This window comes from Glycine max, chromosome 17, assembly GCF_000004515.6.
Source record: "Glycine max cultivar Williams 82 chromosome 17, Glycine_max_v4.0, whole genome shotgun sequence".
NCBI classification, from domain to species: Eukaryota; Viridiplantae; Streptophyta; class Magnoliopsida; order Fabales; family Fabaceae; genus Glycine; species Glycine max.
The window spans coordinates 39,649,673-39,667,960 of record NC_038253.2 but is presented as its reverse complement, the minus strand read 5'-3'; the positions used below and the strand labels follow the sequence as shown (position 1 = coordinate 39,667,960).

Below are 18,288 nucleotides of genomic sequence, written 5' to 3'. Positions count from 1 at the left end.
TATATATATTCTTTTGTGTGGTGTCCACCACCTGGTCAGAAGAAGCTACTTTTATTGGTGCTTTCTACTCTGCCTTATCACTTTATGCACTTCAATCTGGCAAAGTGAACATTCGTATTTGCCTGTTTATTTTAATGTCCCACCGCTGCTAGCTCCCAGCTTTAATTTCCACACTCACGATTTGCGCCTTCACGTATTTAATTAAAATTGACCGAATCATCAAGATAGCATGTAATAATAAAGCGAATAATCTTTTACACAAAAACACAAGCCCATAAATTAAAGAGAAAAAAAGAAGCTGAACGAACCAAAATTCTTAATTCCTTCCCCTTTTGCACGAATGAAAGAAAAAGGAAAAAAAAAAAAAAGATACATTCTCCAGCAACAACAAAACACACAACTCAACGAAGAATATAATTGAACCATGCATGAACATATTCTTTCCATCTCACCACGAATACTGTCCATTTAATTTGTTAATCGTCACGTTACACCTCATCAAAACCATATGATAATATATATCAATAAGCAAAAACCCTAGAAAATAACAATACTGCTTTGATTTGATATTATGATTGAAGATACGAAAAAACAAGAAGAAGGATATATATAAATTAAAGGGAAGGGAAGGGGTTAATTAGTTTCAAGCCCCAACTCCGAGGCATCATCATCATCATCACCTATATACATAAAACTATAGTATATTGATATAGGACTCAGGAAATTAAATATTGATCGATATCAATCTTGAAGGGATTCGAGTTTTGGAAACTCGTTCAAGTCGGGTTTGAGAGAGTTGGTACTTGACGCGTGGTGGTGAAGCGCGGTTTGGAGAGCGTCGACTCTGGCGCCGACTTGCGTGGCTTTTCGGCGAATGGAATCAGCGGACATGTTCCCTGCTGCTGCACCGTGCTGCACCGAATCATTGCCCTCCTCCTGGTCGTCCTGGAACAAGAGTTCGGGGAAGTTAAGGCGTGCGGTGGGACCTCGGAGGTAGAAAACGGCTGTGTCGTAGGCGCGTGCGGCGGCCATGGGTGTCGTGTACGAACCCAACCAAATCCTCGACCTCTTGTTGGGTTCTCTGATCTCCGCCACCCACTTCCCCCACTTTCGCATCCTTATTCCTCTGTACGGTTTCATCGCCTGCTTCTCACAGGGGTGTTGATTCTTCAGCTTATCCGATGTGGGACTTCTTCTGCTCGTTTTTTTCTTTGTTGTTGTGATCATCGTTGAATTGTTGGAACAACGGTGATCTCTTTCTTCCATGATTGAATTAACTTAACTACTATGTACCTACCTACCTACCTAACTGGCTATATGCCTATATATCAGGTGGTATATATGTATATATATGTAACTGATTAATAAACTATATATGCTAGCTGGTACCTATCTTATCTTTGTTTGCAATCATTTACATGTGTGCGTATGTATATATAGGGATGCATAAACATATGAATATGAAAATAGTACTTTATAGCAGTTGCGAAGAGGAAGGAGAACGACTTTTAAGTGGGGTTCCGTTCAGACTCAGAAAACACTTTGTTGCCCACAGAACGATGATGGTAGGGGTGCATCCGTTCTATTTATATGAAGATGGAAAATGACCATTGACTACTGTGACTTTAGTGGGAGTATATAGGAAATAGAAAAAGAAAATTATGTACAAGATAAAAGTTAAAATTAATTTAGAGTTCAAAGTTTTTTTTTTTTTTTTTAAGAAATGGTTGAAAGGTTTTTTTTTATAGTACTATATATTATCCCATCTCATGTTTTGTTTTTGCCACCAAAACAAATGTTATCCCATCTCACAAATTTTTTTTTATGCTTATCTAAAATTAATTGATTGACCGTATACTTTTTTATATTTTTAATTTTTGTATTGGTAAATTAATTATTAATTTATGTGTTTATTAAACATTTATAAAAATTAAAAATATGAATTTTAACTTACAGAAAACTTACTTTAAGTTTTAAAAGATTAAATTTTATGTGTTATTGATGTAAAAAAGTTAATTTGTCAGCTAATTACGAACTATTATTCGTATAATTTTTTAATAACTATAAAATTAATAAATTTACCATACAATAGCTTTAGTTTATTATTAAATGATAATATAGATTCTCTTTATACTTTTTAGTGCATGATTTACTCTATAAATTATGTTAATAATATATTTTAAATATTTTAATAATGAATGATTAATATCTATTATCCTATCATTTAGAATCGTTAATTACTTTTATAATAAAAACTTAAAATTCATATATAGTATCCATTAAGAATATGATTGGCTGACAGTTTTATTTTGATAATCTACATCAATTAAACTCTTAATAAAAAATATGCATAGTATATTATATTTTTAAAATATAAAAGTATTTAATTTTTATATTTAAAAATTAGGGCAAAGAAGAAGAAAAATATTGTAAAGCAAAATAAGCAAAATATTAATTATGTGCAGCGAGAGAATGAGCATGTGTCCTGGGATAGAGCCACCACGTGGAGTTTCCGTGAAGATAAATTCGAAGGTGGCCGACACAACCCCTCACACCCCATCTCTGTCTTTGAATCTGAAAAGCCATTACACCAACAAAATACACTCTTAACATAATAAATCAAACTTAATTAATTAACAACCATATACGTTCCTTATTTGTGTGCCAAGCGTTTTCACTCAATTCATATTCATGTATATCGAAATGGAAAAATGCTTTTTTTTCCTATGAAAGGTTCGGGTTGGGTTTATTGCTTATCAAACAAGCAATTGCTGTGATTAACAATGTTTGTTAATAGATAATAGGGTGGATTTTGTTGTGGAATGATGATTATGGGTGTGTTGTATGAATGCTATGGGTGGGTGGGTGGCACAATGGACACGTGGATGAAATCTAAGGGGGTGAGAGAAGTCGGTGGTAAAATGAACGGATGGATCTGAAAAATTGATGGGATGTTAATAGAAGATGACTTTCCGTCCACGCAATAATAAATGAGCCCACGTGTAGCAATACTACAGTAGTCACTAATAGACGTAGAACGTGAGAGGTTCTCGTGTTTTGTTTGCTTCAGAAGCCACAACAATAAGCCGTGTTTGTACTTTTTGCTAATTAACGAGAGAAAATACTTATGTAATTTTATGGAGGAAAAAATAATTAATATATTTATGAATTAAAAAAAGCCTTTAAGGATAAATAAATTTTTAAAAAGAATTTTATAATTAGGAACGACAAAAATAATTCATGTGCAGCCTTCGTCTCATACGAGATTTGTTTCAAGTTTGAATGGAGACGCGGAAGGATCGGAAGTCGGCGATGGGGATGAGTGGGTCACCGAAGAAGGGAGGCCACAACTACAAGCAGGTTGAGATGGAGCACAGTGTTATGAAGGCCAAGGACCTGAACTTAGAGGATCTGTTATGAATGCAGAAATGAAACCCTAGAATTTGAGGACTAGGAGCCTCCAAGATAATGAGAAGGAAGGAAAGATAGTACTATTATTATGTTTTTCATTACATCTCAAGCATCTATATATAAGCAACAAGCTAAGGTGCTGCTACAAGGCCAAAACGTGGGAATAAAAGGAAAGTTAATATTATTATTCTATCCCTTCATTAATATGTCGTCGAAGAAGACGATCATAAATTTGCCCAAAGGAGGAAGCCATTGTTCATGGTGGCTTGAAAGGAGGATGGTGCATTGCACAAGAGAAAGGACACGACTCAAAATTCAAAGTACTCGTGATGGGGTTCTGAAGGTTGTCTTACTCACATCTTCCTCCTTCATCAAAATCTAATGATATTCTTATAACATGTCAAGCTTTGAGAACTAGCAAGTTCCATCTAATTCATACAGTAATTCATCAATTGTCCGTATAGGGAAGCGATTGTTAATGAATTGACAAGAGTATCATTGTATATTAAATAATAAAGTTAAAATAAAAGTTTAAGTATTATATTTATAAGAACTTTGTTTTGTTTGTATTTAGGTAGATAAATATTTGATTAATAAAAAAAATTAAAAAAAAATTATTTGAAAAGATTATGAGAAACATAATTATTTAAATTGGCAGAAAATTAAATTAAATAAGAGAAAAAAATTAAACAAGAATTTTAATTAATTAAAGACAGAAAAGCTGAGAAAATTCAATATTATTATAGAAGAAAATTTAGAAGATGATTTGACATTATTAAATAATTTGGATGATTTTTTTTAATTTTATTTTGGTTTGGACAAATGGTTTCAAAGAGAACCTAAAGAAAGATCATGAGACGTGAGAAGTGAGAATGAGAAGGAAATAAGATCATTCAACAATCACTAAAATTAACCCTTACACAGCTTTTGCTAATTCGTCTATTTAACAATCCAAACTTTCTACTACATATACATAATATTTACATATATATCCGTTCAATTTTTATCTAGCTCTTTGCCATGCCTAATTTCCTAAATATTGAAGGATCAAAATAACATTTTTTTTTTTATAAATTTGAGGATGCTATGATAGATAGTAACTTTTGTCTCATTTTGTATGCAGAACATTTTGAAAATTTTATTTTATATTTTTATATGTATAGTCAATAAAAATTAAGCCAATAAACAAATTAGTAGTAATAAAGATCAAATGAATTAAAGTCAATAAAAATATTTGTAAAATTAGAATATAACTCATTAATGTTAGAGATAATTAAAAAACATATAAATTTAGAATAAATTTAATATTATTAACTAAATTTACTAATTTTGTTAATTGTTATAAATTAATCAACGATTTTATAAACAACAACAAAAGGACTAAGTAATTAAAAACATTAATAGGTACTAAAATTTATAGAACAATGCTACTTTTTTCTTTTATTTCTCTGATAAATTTTCCTAGTTTTTTTTATATAAAAATGTATTCAATGTCTTAAAAATATAAATCATATCTAATACTTATCATACTAAACAAATAGAAAAAATAGGAAAAAGTGTGGCAGAAAGATTTAGATCTAATAAGTTTTATAAGAAAATTTGCAATTATTTTAAGAGAAAAAATATTATACATGTAAAAAATTTTATATTATCATTTAATTACAAATTACAATTTATTATGTATGATAAAATTATTAAATTTTATGATAATTATTTTAAAAATTATATTAATAATAATTCATGACTAAATAATAGTATATTACACGTTAAACACTTATTTTAAAATGAATCAGGCATTTTTAATGATATCCGACATTTTATAATAATTAGACTAATCATTATCCATACGTTAACATCTTTACGATCAACGCATTAATTTGCGAGTGCACCGAAACCTGATTTGTGTACGGGACTTTAAAAAATTGATCTCCTTTAGTCAATCAACTACTATTATTTTATTTATTATATGTAAAAAAACTATTATTTTATTTGATGAATCTTAACAATATTTTTTAAAGTTTAATATATTAAAAGTATAAAATAGTTTTATATATTATTAATTTATAAATTTTTTTCTCTTTTATTTATTAAAATTTATTAAAAATTATTTTGTCTTCATTTTTTATAGAGACTAATAAATTTATAAATAGATAAAAGAAATATAACAAATTTATGAAATTACATAACTATTTTTTTTTAACGTTTACATAACTATATTTTGATACTAATAATACAATCAGATATATAATTTTGATATAATAATATATAATTAGATTCTTTAAGATTATAGATAAAAGATAAAATGAGATCTTAGTTATTAGGATTGGATAAATTGTACTTGAACCGGTCAAATTGGGGGGTTAGAATTAGACCATTGGACTCAGTCCAATGAAGACTAGATGATACATAATTAAATAAAATAATTAAATAAAACAAATGCATAGATAATTAAAAAGATAGTTATTAATCTTTCTAAAATTTTTAAATATGTAGACACATAAATGAAAGTAATTGTTTCTTAGTCTGAATCTTCCAAAAAAAACTTATCTGAATTAAAATATTTGATAATAAACAAAAATATTTTTAAAATTTGTAGGGTTTAACTTTAAATAACAACAATAGTATTATAAAAAAAAAGGTTAAATTATAAATTTAGTCCTCCTAAATTTGTCTCAGATTTCAATTTTGATCTCCCTATAATTTAATTCACGAATTTAGTCCTTCAGTTTTTTGTAATTCTATTATTTTAGTCTCCAATTTAAAATTGAACGTTAACTATAACTTGTCAATGTTGATCGTCACACATCGCACTTTTATTGAACATTGACCATCACATGTAACGCTTTTATTAGATGTTAATTTCGTGTACATATTTAACGTCAACGTCCAATAAAAATGGAACACGTGACAGTCAACATCCAATAAAAATACGATATGTGACGATCTATACTGACACGTTATCGTCAATGTCCAATTTTAAAAGTGAGGACTAAAATAATAAGATGGTAAGAAATTAGAGATTAAATTCGGGAATTAAATTATAAAAAGATCAAAATTAAAATTTAAGATAAATAAGAACTAAATTTACAATTAAACCTAAAAAGAATTACATAGTGCAAAAATTCTGACTTGAGTGGCGATGGGGCAACAATTCACCAAGAGTCCAAGACCTCATCCAAGCTTTAGTTATTCCGGTGCATAGCCGCTCGATCCCTCAAGGATTTCCTCATCAATTATATTCTGTCAAAAAAATTATATCAATTATAATTTGAATTGGAAAGCTAATAAGATAATGTCAATAACGAGTAAGGCCCACCAAATTAAAAGATGATCATCAAACGAATTGTAAGTGTCGGATATTGGGTCATCATCAGCATGACTTGATAGGGATTTAACAAGTCACACACCCAGTGCAGACACCATTTTCTTCTTTTTCAATTATCAAACAATAAGTGGATACAGTTTTAGTTGTATATCATGCATTTGGAACTCTTTTTGTGTGTCTTTAACAAAATACTAATATTGATTTCTTAAAAATAATTTTATTCGTGCTTTTGAGAGACATGTTTTTTTTTCGCTTCATATATTTTACAAGTTTATGAGATATACTAGTAGTAGTAGCCAGTAGGTTGTTTAATTTATCACATATCATGCTGAAATAATTATGGTCTTAATTTCAAGCATGAATATCTGCGTACTCTTGTTTATTTATGGATTTGTTATTGGACTCCCCTTAGACCTGGCAGCTAGGCAGGTGGGGATGGATTTGACTTTTTCGTTTATGCCCCCTTCTCCTATAAAAAGTAGGTCGTGCTTAGGTTTGAATATAAAAGATGTGAGAATAAAAAATTTAGCCTTTATTTTTGTTTTTATTTTCTGATTTTATTTTATTTTATACTTTTTAATTATAAAATTATTACATTATTTTTAGTCTATACATATATTTATTGTTTTTAAATATTCGAAGAGGAAACACTACCAAGTAACTTTTTTTATGTTTTCTATTTTATGTATAAATCTTTGAAAATAACAAACAAATTAAAAATAATGTGATAATTTTATAATTAAAAAATAAAAAAAGCCTAAGTCAACATCTCTTAGATTTAATCACATATTTAGTCATTGTAAAGTGATTTTAGTCTACGAGTTTCAACGGGCCTTTTCAATATTATTATAATTATATCATTTTGCTTTCTTCATTGATATTTCAATTCAGATAAAATAAATTAGAAGATTTTTAACTATTCCCGCTACCATTATATATTTTTTTTATAATTTTTTCTACACAACAAATATATGCATGATATATATGAAACATTTTATTGTTATATTTTCAAAATATAAATTAATTACATTAATATTTAATATAACAGTAATAAAAACAACAAATTGAAAGTTATACATCTAACTAAAAATTCAATTTATTTCTTAATTCTTAAATTTTTATTATTCATTAATTTAATATATCATTTGAATTAAATATAATTAATAATTTAATATATAATTTATTTTAAAATATATAAGTAAATTAAAATTATAAAAAATGTATAGCAGATATTAATTATCTGCAAGTATTCATAAAACCCGACAGGAATAAAAATAAATATTAAAATTTTTTAAACCATCGTTTCTTATTTCTGAACACATACCCATCCTGCCTTTTGCGTGGATCAGGGGAGTCAAATTTGTTTCTGACCCAACTTCTTGTTATATCAAACCTTAATATTACTTACTGACTCGATATAAAAAGAAACAGGGATAGTATTATATGTAGTTAAACCGTATAATTAAAGAAATATACAACAACAATTAAGTAACTTTTGTGATATATATTTTAAGATAAATAATATAAATATAATCATGTGAGATAAAATATTATTTACTGACTCGATAAGTTAATTGTATTATTAATACATAGTAATTATTTAAAAATAACCCTCTTAGAAAAAAAAAATATGACATTGGAATGAGTTGGGACGATCCAAAACATAACTCAAATATACTTTTAAAATACATCAAATTTAATTTTTTAAACCTGAAGTGGACAAAAGTTCTTTCCAACTGAACCATGTTAGTGAGACAAAATGAGCCATAAACACTCCTAATAAAATATTCTTTCACAATGATAACACTCTAAATTCTAATGTCAGGTATTTTTAATGAAAATGAAAAATCCAATTCTACATAGCACAAACTACGCACATATACCACATACTACATACAATAGAAGAGAAAAGAAGAACTACAACATACTGCATACATACGAAGCACGTACATCTCAATTTCTTATTTGAAGTGTTGGCATGTGAAACACGTTTTTGACACCAATATATTTTGACATTTGTTCGATATTTTTTATTAGATATTTAATTTAAAAATGATTTTTTATTGACTTTAACATTTAAGTTGGTAGTGTGTCACCTTTCCACAACCCATTATTTTAAAAAACATAAAATGTCATACCATCAATATTTAAATATTTTGTTATATATTATTTATATTTTATTTTATTAAAATTTCTTTATTTACGTGAATGCGATGTTTTCATATCTTAAATTTTAGACATTAACTGTCTTCGATTCTATGTCCGATATTCCTTGTGAGAATATGTGCTTCATAGTCATTTACCATCGAAGAGAAAAGAAGAACTAATAATGATATAAATTAGCTGATGCAGTGTGCAGTTCATTCTGGCTACTAAAGTTATTATAATGAGAATTACCAAGTTATCTTGATATAACATCATGATGCATTTGACATTACTATCTATCTGTAAGACTACATATAATTATAACCATAATAAAACAAATACCATTAATTGTCAAAGGTTAAGACATAAAATAAAAACAAAAACTGCATGTGTTATGTGTTTGCATTGGTGGCTGCAAATGGTAAGGGAGCCTGCAAATTAAGAACAAAGCACTTTTCAAAGCAGTCATATCTAAATTATATGTAATTTTTATTGGAGATAATTCCGATTAAATCGAGGAGATTGAAATTGAATTATTATAGATAATAAAAAATTCAAATATTTAAGATAATTATATATCAAAATTTAGAAATTTGAAATAATTCTAAACCAATTAAGCAGTCATATAACTCATTAAAATAGTGGAAACTAGAAAGTAGAAAAAATTCTAAATATTTAACATAATATAGTGTTTATTTTCGTACTTTTCCAGCGACAAGACAAATTTCAAATCGCGCATTGCGTTATCAGAATTCAGAAATGTAATAACCTGTCCAGTTCCCACCCAGGTTCCGGTTCAGTTTATCCATCACTCACACTCACGAATATGTGTATTTGGCCTATTTACATCTTGGTCACACAAATCTTATCACTATATATAGTTTTCAAATTAATAATTTTTTTCTTTGATACAATAGTATATTATATATATATATATATATATATATATATATATATATATATATATATATATATCTTAAACAAAATTAATAAACCATCCAGTTTTTTTTTAAAAAAATACCATGTCTATAAAAATAGTGTTACATTAGGATCAAAATAAAATAATTAAAAATATAGAGAGTTAAACTTCAATTGAAACTGAAAGCGGAAAGACTGAAGAAAGAATAATGGAAAAATAATAATAAGATAGATTTTTCTACTGTTTATTTTCTCTTCAGGAACCAATAGAAAATAAAATATGCAAAAATACATGATAGTCATAAGTTCTTTAATCTGTCTAAAATAGACAGAAGGAAGAGGGAAGATTACTTCTATGAAATAAAATGATTAATTTATCTTTATTTTTGTATACTTATTTTTTTAGGGATATTTATGTTATTACTCGATAACTTTACCTTTTTCAAACTAAAGAGAATATTTTTTTCTTCATTTCTTTCTTATCAAACAACTTAATTATAAAATTAACCATCCTATTTTTTATTCTTTTTTCGCTTTTTCTTTTAGTTTTTCTTTTCTTTCATTTTCTTTTTTAAATCAACCATGCCATTAGAACGAGAGAGGTCATGCTATGAATTAAAAAAAATTGGAATTCATCATCAGCCAAAATGAAATATATCTCTTTAATTGATTTTGAAGCCTATTATTTTCCGTTTTTATTATAATTTAATTCAAAAATCATTTTGAGTAATCAAAACAAAATTATCAGTTATCAAAGTTGGTCTTCTCATATAAAAATAATTATAACTACTGACACTTTTAGAAAAATTGATTTTATAACAAAATACTTTTGAGCTTCATGAAAATATCATAAGATGTTTTTTGGAAGTGCATATAATATTTGATAAAATTAGCTTATGAGTTAGTTGAAAGCTTGTAAGTTATAAGTTAGGAGGTAAAAGCTTGAAAACTAACTAATTTAATTAAAAATATTTAATAAAACTAGTTGATAAGTTAATCAATAAAGGTAAAATAACATAAAAGGAAAAAAATTATTTTTTTAGTATTTGAATTTTATTTTTAATAACTTATCATCTTAAAAAATGGGATAGTATTTTTTGTTATTTTTTTTTTGGAAAAGTAAAATTAAATTAAATAAACTTTGTTAAAATTATATTGTTTAAAATTAATTTTTAACATTTAAATAATTTATTAATAATATTATTTTAAAACAAAAACAAAAAATTATTTTTTCTTTACAATTTTTCATAAACATTCTTTTTTATTTGTACAATAAGAACTGCAATGTATATGTTTATTACTTATATGACTATGAAATAATGGTAAGAATTGATATAATTTAAAGAATTTTTATTCTTAAGAAATAATATGTTAATGATAGTTGACGAGTTCATTGTGTCATATGTGTAAGGATGTGAAGTTATATTTCAAAAAAGTTTTAGACAACGAATAAAATAAAAAAGATAAATTTTAAATTAAATAAAAGAATAAGTAAGAATAAAATTGAAAAAAAAATTAATAACTTATAAACTACTAAAATAAGGTGATATACCTAACCAACTTATCTTAATAAAAAAAACCTTATAAACTAGTCACAATAACTTATTATAAACTCCTCAAAAAGTCTTACCAAACATGGTTAAAGACTTAAAATTGTTAACTTGGATTGCTATCTAAAATAAGACAAACAATATTAAAAGTGAGTTTTATAATTTGGAGAGGAAATAATCCAAAAAAGTACAAGTAAAGAAAATAAACTAATTAACGTACATATAACTATAACATATTTTATATTTTCACCATTTACACATATCAAACATATCTATTTTAGGTTTTCCTATTCATAATGTTTGACCTGCATCATTTTCTCAAAACTTGATAATTATATATTTGAAATCTCCATCGTTTTAAAGTAACTGTTTATAATTTTAAATAATTTAGAAATAACTAACATATTTTAAATCCTATGAGACGTTAATTACTTACGTCTTTCAAAATAAAAATAAAAAGAAGCATAATAAAAAAATTATTAAGGTCTTTACGTAATTGGATTTGATAAATTTAATTATATTAAATTAGTATTTAATGATATTAAAACAAAGAATGAATCTATTTTTAAATTCAATATTATTTATAACTTTTAATTTATATTATTATTATTTTCAATCATTTTCTATTAAATTAGTGAATTACATTTTCTATATAATCTTGAGCTAAAATGATATTTTTTTGTTCTCTCTGAAAACTCGTCGTTTGAGGAACCCAATTCTGCGTTTTTGCTCTCAGCACTAGTGTTCTCTCTGTTATCTCATCTCTCTAACCCACACTACACCACCGCGCCGTCGTTTGAGTGTTTGACGGTGACATCCCTGTTAAATTTCTCTCGCGGACTCGCCGTCACTGTCTCACGGAGGCTACTGGAGCTGTTTGGAACAGCGTCCAATGGCGTCCCTTTCTCAATCTCACCGTATCGCACTCCCTTTCTAAACGCACGCGGCGAGGTAATCTACTTTCTGTTTCTGTTTGAGCTTATCTTAATTGCTTTACTTGGGATTGTCTATTCAAATAAGGTTTTCTTCTTTCCAATTGAGGAATTTTCTTGGATTGCTTGTTCACTCTTATTTATATACAAATAAGTGTTGGATTGACTTAATTAGTCTTAATGCACTAGAAAACACCATTCTTGCTTGCTTGCTTGTAATCTAAATAGTCACCGGCTCGGTTTTCACAACATTGCTAATTACCACTAATGCCAATTCTCGCGAAGGTTTGTCTTTACTTTCCCACGACATACATTCTGGTATTCTTTAACTTAGATTTCATGACTTTGAGGTTGCTTTTTTAAACAGTGATGATGGCGAGACTCGCTCCCCCTTTCAGTATCTTCACACAATCCCATTACTGGCGCCCACTTCTCTCTTCTCACAACGCCAAACACGCCCTAACTGCCGCTACTAACTTCTCCATCACCTCATTAGCTCGAACGCCCAAATCACGAGATGAAGGAACAACCACCACCATTAAGCTTTCGAGCAAATCCAGAAGAAAAGCCTTCTATGAGTCCCCAGAAGGAGTCTTGTTGCGCAAGCTAAACGAGTGCTCAAAGGACGGAGATGTCATTCAAGCGCTTCGCCACTACGACGAGGCTCGAAAATTGGGGGTTCTACTCAGCCTTGATCACTACAACAAGTTGCTCTACCTGTGTTCTGTTGAAAGTGCTGCTGGTGTTCCCCATTTGGGTCTCAAAAGGGGGTTTGAGATTTTTCAGCAGATGTTGAATGACCGAGTTCAGCCCAATGAAGCCACTTTTACCAATGCTGCTAGGCTTGCTGCTGCCAAGGAAGATCCTGACATGGCTTTCGAATTGCTGAAGCAGATGAAGAATGTCGCGATTGCTCCGAAGCTGAGATCGTATGAGCCAGCTTTGTTTGGATTTTGCAAGAGGGGTGATGCCGAGAAGGCTTATCTAGTTGATGCTGACATGGTTGAGTCTGGGATTGTGGCGGAAGAGCCCGAGCTTTCTGCTCTTTTGGAAGTCAGTGTCAATGCCAATAAGGAAGACAAGGTGTATGAGGTTTTGCATCGGTTGCGTGCTACGTTGAGGCAGGTGTCTGAATCAACTTTGGGGATAGTTGAGAACTGGTTTAACTCAGAGTATGCTGCGAAAATTGGGAAGGAGAAGTGGGATGTTAAGAAGGTGAGGGAAGGGATTGCGCGGGGAGGTGGAGGATGGCATGGACAAGGGTGGCTTGGGAGTGGGCGGTGGAAGGTGGTGAATACTCAGGTGAACGAGGATGGCGTGTGTCTCTCGTGTGGGGAGAAGCTTGCGAGCATTGATATTGATCCAAAAGAGACTGAAAATTTTGCTGCCTCATTGTCTAAATTAGCTTGTCAAAAAGAAGCTAAGGCAAACTTTGTTCATTTTCAGGTAGAACAGAATTCACTGTTTTGTTTAGAAATTGTTTGGTTACTTGAAAGCTGAATTTGGTGAAGGGAAATCCTTTTTTCCTGTAGGCTACCTTTGACAAGGATTGTATAGTCTAGTGCCTTTATTTTCAAGTCTTTGTCTTCAATTAGGTTATATATAAAAGAATTAGCAACGAAATAGTGACTGATATAGCAGTTTAACTTCTGCAGACATGGCTTGAGCGGCATGGTCCGTTTGATGCTGTTGTAGATGGTGCCAATGTAGGCCTTGCCAATGGGCATAATTTCAGCTTTTCACAGGTGAGCGTGAAATTATTGAATTTATTAGCACATTAGGAAAGTAACCACTTAATGGTTCTTTGCCCTTGGTTGTAGCTTAACACTGTTGTTGAACAATTACGTCAAATAAGCCCTTCAAAGAGATTGCCTCTTATAATTTTGCATATAAGTCGGGTACATGGTGGTCCTGCTCAGAATCCAAAAAACAAGAGACTTATAGAAAATTGGAAAAAAAATGGCGTTCTTTATGCTACACCTCAAGGTTCAAATGATGACTGGTAATGCCGTACTTCCTTAATATTTAAGTTAGATTGAGTTGCCTAATTTCCTTTTTTTCTTATTTTACATTTCCAAAGAACCTAATGATGTTGATTGATCCATGTAGCTGACTCCATCTAGTGGGATAGGGGTTTGCTGTTGTTAATTTGTTGTACCACACATTTAGAACATTGATATGAATATAAATTCTCTATAGTCCTACAATTCAGTTGTACTAAAATGGTGTTTTGTTTATCACAGGTATTGGTTATATGCTGCTGTTAGTTGTAAATGCTTACTGCTAACAAATGACGAGATGAGGGACCACTTGTTCCAACTATTGGGTTCTAATTTTTTCCCGAGATGGAAGGAAAAACATCAGGTATTCTAAATTATCCAAGAATTTCTTATAACTCTGTCCTGATTCCAAATGCATTCATTATAAGACTATTCTGAATTCTGCTTGTCTTCTGTATCCATAACCATTGACTACCCAAGGTCAGCGACAAGGATCATAAAACTGCCCCTTGAGAAAAAAGAAATTATTAAATGGGCTGTTGCACATTGTCCTCAATTTAATTGTCAAATGCCAATATGTCTTCACACAACAATGTTTGCTTAACTGTAATACTAGGTAATCTAATAAGGAATTAGGAGGTCCTGTGTAGAATAAGCTTATGAATCCTACTACCCTGATACTTAAAAGAACTTGCATATATAGCATAATTCATCATGCTTCTGATCCAAAAAACTGCATTTTTTTGGGATGATATAGTTTGATTGAGAAATCAAGGGAAGAAGGTAACTCTATACTTGAGTTTTGGATTCAAACTTTGGAACAAATGGATTTTTATAGGAGTAAAACAAAGTAGATGCATTGTAATTTGAGCAAGAAACAAGAAGAAAAAGAATACTTGGAAGTAAAATTGGGGAAATATACCATACTATAGGTTTTAGATTTAAATATCTGTTATCTATATTACGGAATGATGGCGAAATCAATGAAAATGTCACATACAAGATGTAAACTAGATGATTAAAGTGGAGGAAGGCATTGGGCTTTAGGGTTAATTGTGATCAAAGTACCTACCAAACTCAAAAAGAAAGTCTATGGTAGTAAATGTTGGACTTTAAAGGGGCAACAAGAGGAAAAGGTGGTAGATTTGAAGATTTTAAGATGGATGTATGGTCACACATGAAAGGATAGGAAACAAAATCATTATAATAAGATATTGGTGTAGCACCTGGTGACGGATTCATAAATTTTAAATTGTGGGAACAATATTCATATATGTGGGGGCAATAGTAATATTATAGATTGATTTTTATTACAGCATTTAAATTATAGGGACAATGTATAATTATACAAGTATATGATATTAAGAAGAAAAAAAAAAACATGTTCGTGCAGCTGCCTCCAAATTTCAAAAAGTATATCTGTCCTTTGTGGCACCAATTAAAGAAAAAAGATAATAGAAAATTGGTTAAAGGGGTTTGAACATGTGCAGAGAAAGTCATTGGAAGCATCAATGAGAGTAGATTGCATGATATCTAGCCCTGTAAAAAGGGGGAGAGGGAGCTCAAGAAGGGCATTGGAGGAAATTGTTTGGAGGGATCTCAAGATAAATAATATCCCTGAGAATTTGTTTTTTAATGACATTGTGTAATCCATGTAGCTGACTTCACCTAATGGGATAAGACTTTTGTTATTGTCGTCGTCTAAAACTCACTAGAGTTTGTTATGTATCTGTGCTAGAATCAGTTCTCAAGAATTTTAGCCTTTCTTGATGCTGGATTACTGATGTATTTGTCTTTTGCCAATGATTTTTGTATTAGGTTTTTTACTCCAATAATGAAAGGATTGATGATGCATTTTTTGGTTTACAGGTTCGAACATCAGCCTCAACTTGTGGACGCTCCCTAATTATGCCTCCCCGTTATTCAATAGTTATTCAGGTGAGATGATAAACCGACTGCTTTTGTTGTTCTGTTGAATATAAAAAAACAGGTTTTCACCAAGCAAATGGTATATTGGTGGCTATAAAGTTATTCTTGCTTAGCATTGAAATATAATTCATATCTGTGTACTCAATCTGATTTTGTCCAATTCTGAGGAGCCTAGGGTTTGTCTACCCCCACTTGTATTTGTAGCTCTTCTATATTGAAAGGGAAAAAAGTGATTGACAGATAAAACTGAGCTTTCCAACTTACTTATATATGCTAAATACAATATTACTGCAGGAATCAGCCAGTGGTTGTTGGCATGTGCCAACTGTAACTACTGATGATCATGAGATCCCAAGGAAATGGTTGTGTGCCACAAGATCCAGAAAAGATTCATTACATAATCTATGAACATACTCCTCCAAGTCTGATTGCACATGAGGGAGCTGTATTTTCATCTTGGTTTGTTTTCAGTAGTCATCCCAGTTTTTTCTCATCCTGAGTTGCAGTTCATAGCAGCTATGATGAATGCAAGGCATAAGATACAATGCTGCTATTATTTCCCTCATTTTTGAGAAATCTATATTTTTTGTATCTCAATTGTTTTTTCCTTTAGCTCCAGGCTGCCCAGAAAAGCAGAAAGTTTCTCCTTCCTGTTGGAATATCTTTCAATTTTGTTTAATAGCTGATATATGCTGCCAGTATTCAGAAATAATGCTTAAAAGGCAAGTCTAAGCAGCATGCATCAGATGGCTTGGGGGAGTATCGTATTGTTCCGTGTATTCTGCTCAAGAGCCTTGAGTCAAGTGGTATTAAGTTATTTTAGGAGCTGATTGATCACAGGATCGAAACTGAGTCCAATTTAGCTTTACCTATACTTCAGTCTGCCTATGTAATCTGTATACCTCATTTGTAACAAAAATAGAACAACATTGTTGTGCAGCTTGTGCTAGCATACTTTTCCTGAAAATAGATTTGGTGTTATTGATGATTATTTGGGCCATTGAGTTCCAGACATGGATGTATAGACAGGATTCATACAAAATTTTTGGCCCCTTCACTTTATACATTTGATTTGATGTGCATCATGTATGACGAAGCACTGAAAAATGTTGTTTTATACAATTTTGGGACATTTGTTGTCCCTTAGGATTTTTATGAAGTACTCCTTATCCTTTATATAAGATCCTTTTAGTCAATTCATATTCTTTAGTTAATTTGTCAATAATTTGTACTCTTCTTTCAAAATTATCTTTTAATATTTTTTGTTTGTTTGTTTATTTAAAGGCCATATATACACACCCCCTTTAAACTAGTTAACCGTAGTGTGAGATATTGATTTGTACGGAAGAAACTAATAGCATATTTGGTTGTAAGTTGGCATGATTTTCCATATTCCTTTTAAAGCTAATAAATATTGCTTTTGCATTTTTCGGCACTTAGACATGGTTTATCATGTCATGACTGTGTTACCAAAAACACAATAAGTCGTATTATAATTATTATCATATTTGCTTCCATGAAAGATATAATTCCCTTCACATGATTTCAGGAGATGTTTAGGTTATATTTTGAAAGATATTTGATAGAAATTAGAACAAGGTGAAATGAAGCGTGCAAGTTAAAAGAAAATTTACTGGTGTCAATTTGCTCCCCACACAAAATTAAGCAGACACTAGCTGTGATGTAAAACAACAAAATATAATCATATTAAACTCAAGTCAAGCATGTAACACAGGACACAGGAAACTTCAATTGCCGTTGATCAAGCCAAACAATAATCTATTTTTGGTACTAATAATTACGGTTGTCATCTTATGTTATCCATAACCTATATGCAAGGGCCTATTGTATCCTGGCTATCTATATCTCTTGCATCTGATCGTTACAGCAATGTAATCAGTCTTCCCATTATCTTATAGAGCCAAGGAGGGAAAAATGAAATGGCTCACACTTGAGAGCAGAAACACACCATTGCACGCCAAAAACCTTAAGCTGAACATTGCTTTAACAGGGAGTTAAAGAAACATGAATTGCAAGCAGCAACTTAAAAAGCAGACTTCATTCCACCATGGGAGCAA

General features: G+C 30.2%; 2 protein-coding genes across 2 annotated transcripts; one reads left to right on the top strand and one right to left on the bottom strand.

The window, feature by feature from the left end:
- Positions 1 to 538: 538 nt before the first annotated feature.
- Positions 539 to 1,607, bottom strand: LOC100810839 (ethylene-responsive transcription factor RAP2-1). The gene has a single exon (XM_003550283.5). The coding sequence runs from the start codon at positions 1,264 to 1,266 to the stop codon at positions 742 to 744; it is 525 nt and encodes a 174-aa protein (XP_003550331.1). The 5' UTR covers positions 1,267 to 1,607; the 3' UTR covers positions 539 to 741.
- A 10,417-nt stretch (positions 1,608 to 12,024) lies between these two features.
- LOC100787851 (proteinaceous RNase P 1, chloroplastic/mitochondrial) lies at positions 12,025 to 17,177 on the top strand. The gene is made up of 7 exons (XM_003549342.5): positions 12,025 to 12,300; positions 12,649 to 13,727; positions 13,937 to 14,026; positions 14,102 to 14,283; positions 14,525 to 14,645; positions 16,151 to 16,219; positions 16,505 to 17,177. Exons 2-7 carry the CDS (start codon positions 12,651 to 12,653, stop codon positions 16,616 to 16,618), a joined length of 1,653 nt encoding a protein of 550 aa, XP_003549390.1. The 5' UTR covers positions 12,025 to 12,300; positions 12,649 to 12,650; the 3' UTR covers positions 16,619 to 17,177.
- The last annotated feature ends 1,111 nt before the right edge of the window (positions 17,178 to 18,288 follow it).

Bases quoted from the DNA above. Each gene is read 5' to 3' on its own strand.
- LOC100810839 (XM_003550283.5), bottom strand. From the start codon at position 1,266: ATGGAAGAAAGAGATCACCGTTGTTCCAACAATTCAACGATGATCACA.
- LOC100787851 (XM_003549342.5), top strand. From the start codon at position 12,651: ATGATGGCGAGACTCGCTCCCCCTTTCAGTATCTTCACACAATCCCAT. The intron at 13,728-13,936 runs GTAGAACAGAAT...TAACTTCTGCAG, and splicing joins CAAACTTTGTTCATTTTCAG to ACATGGCTTGAGCGGCATGG. The intron at 16,220-16,504 runs GTGAGATGATAA...ATATTACTGCAG, and splicing joins GTTATTCAATAGTTATTCAG to GAATCAGCCAGTGGTTGTTG.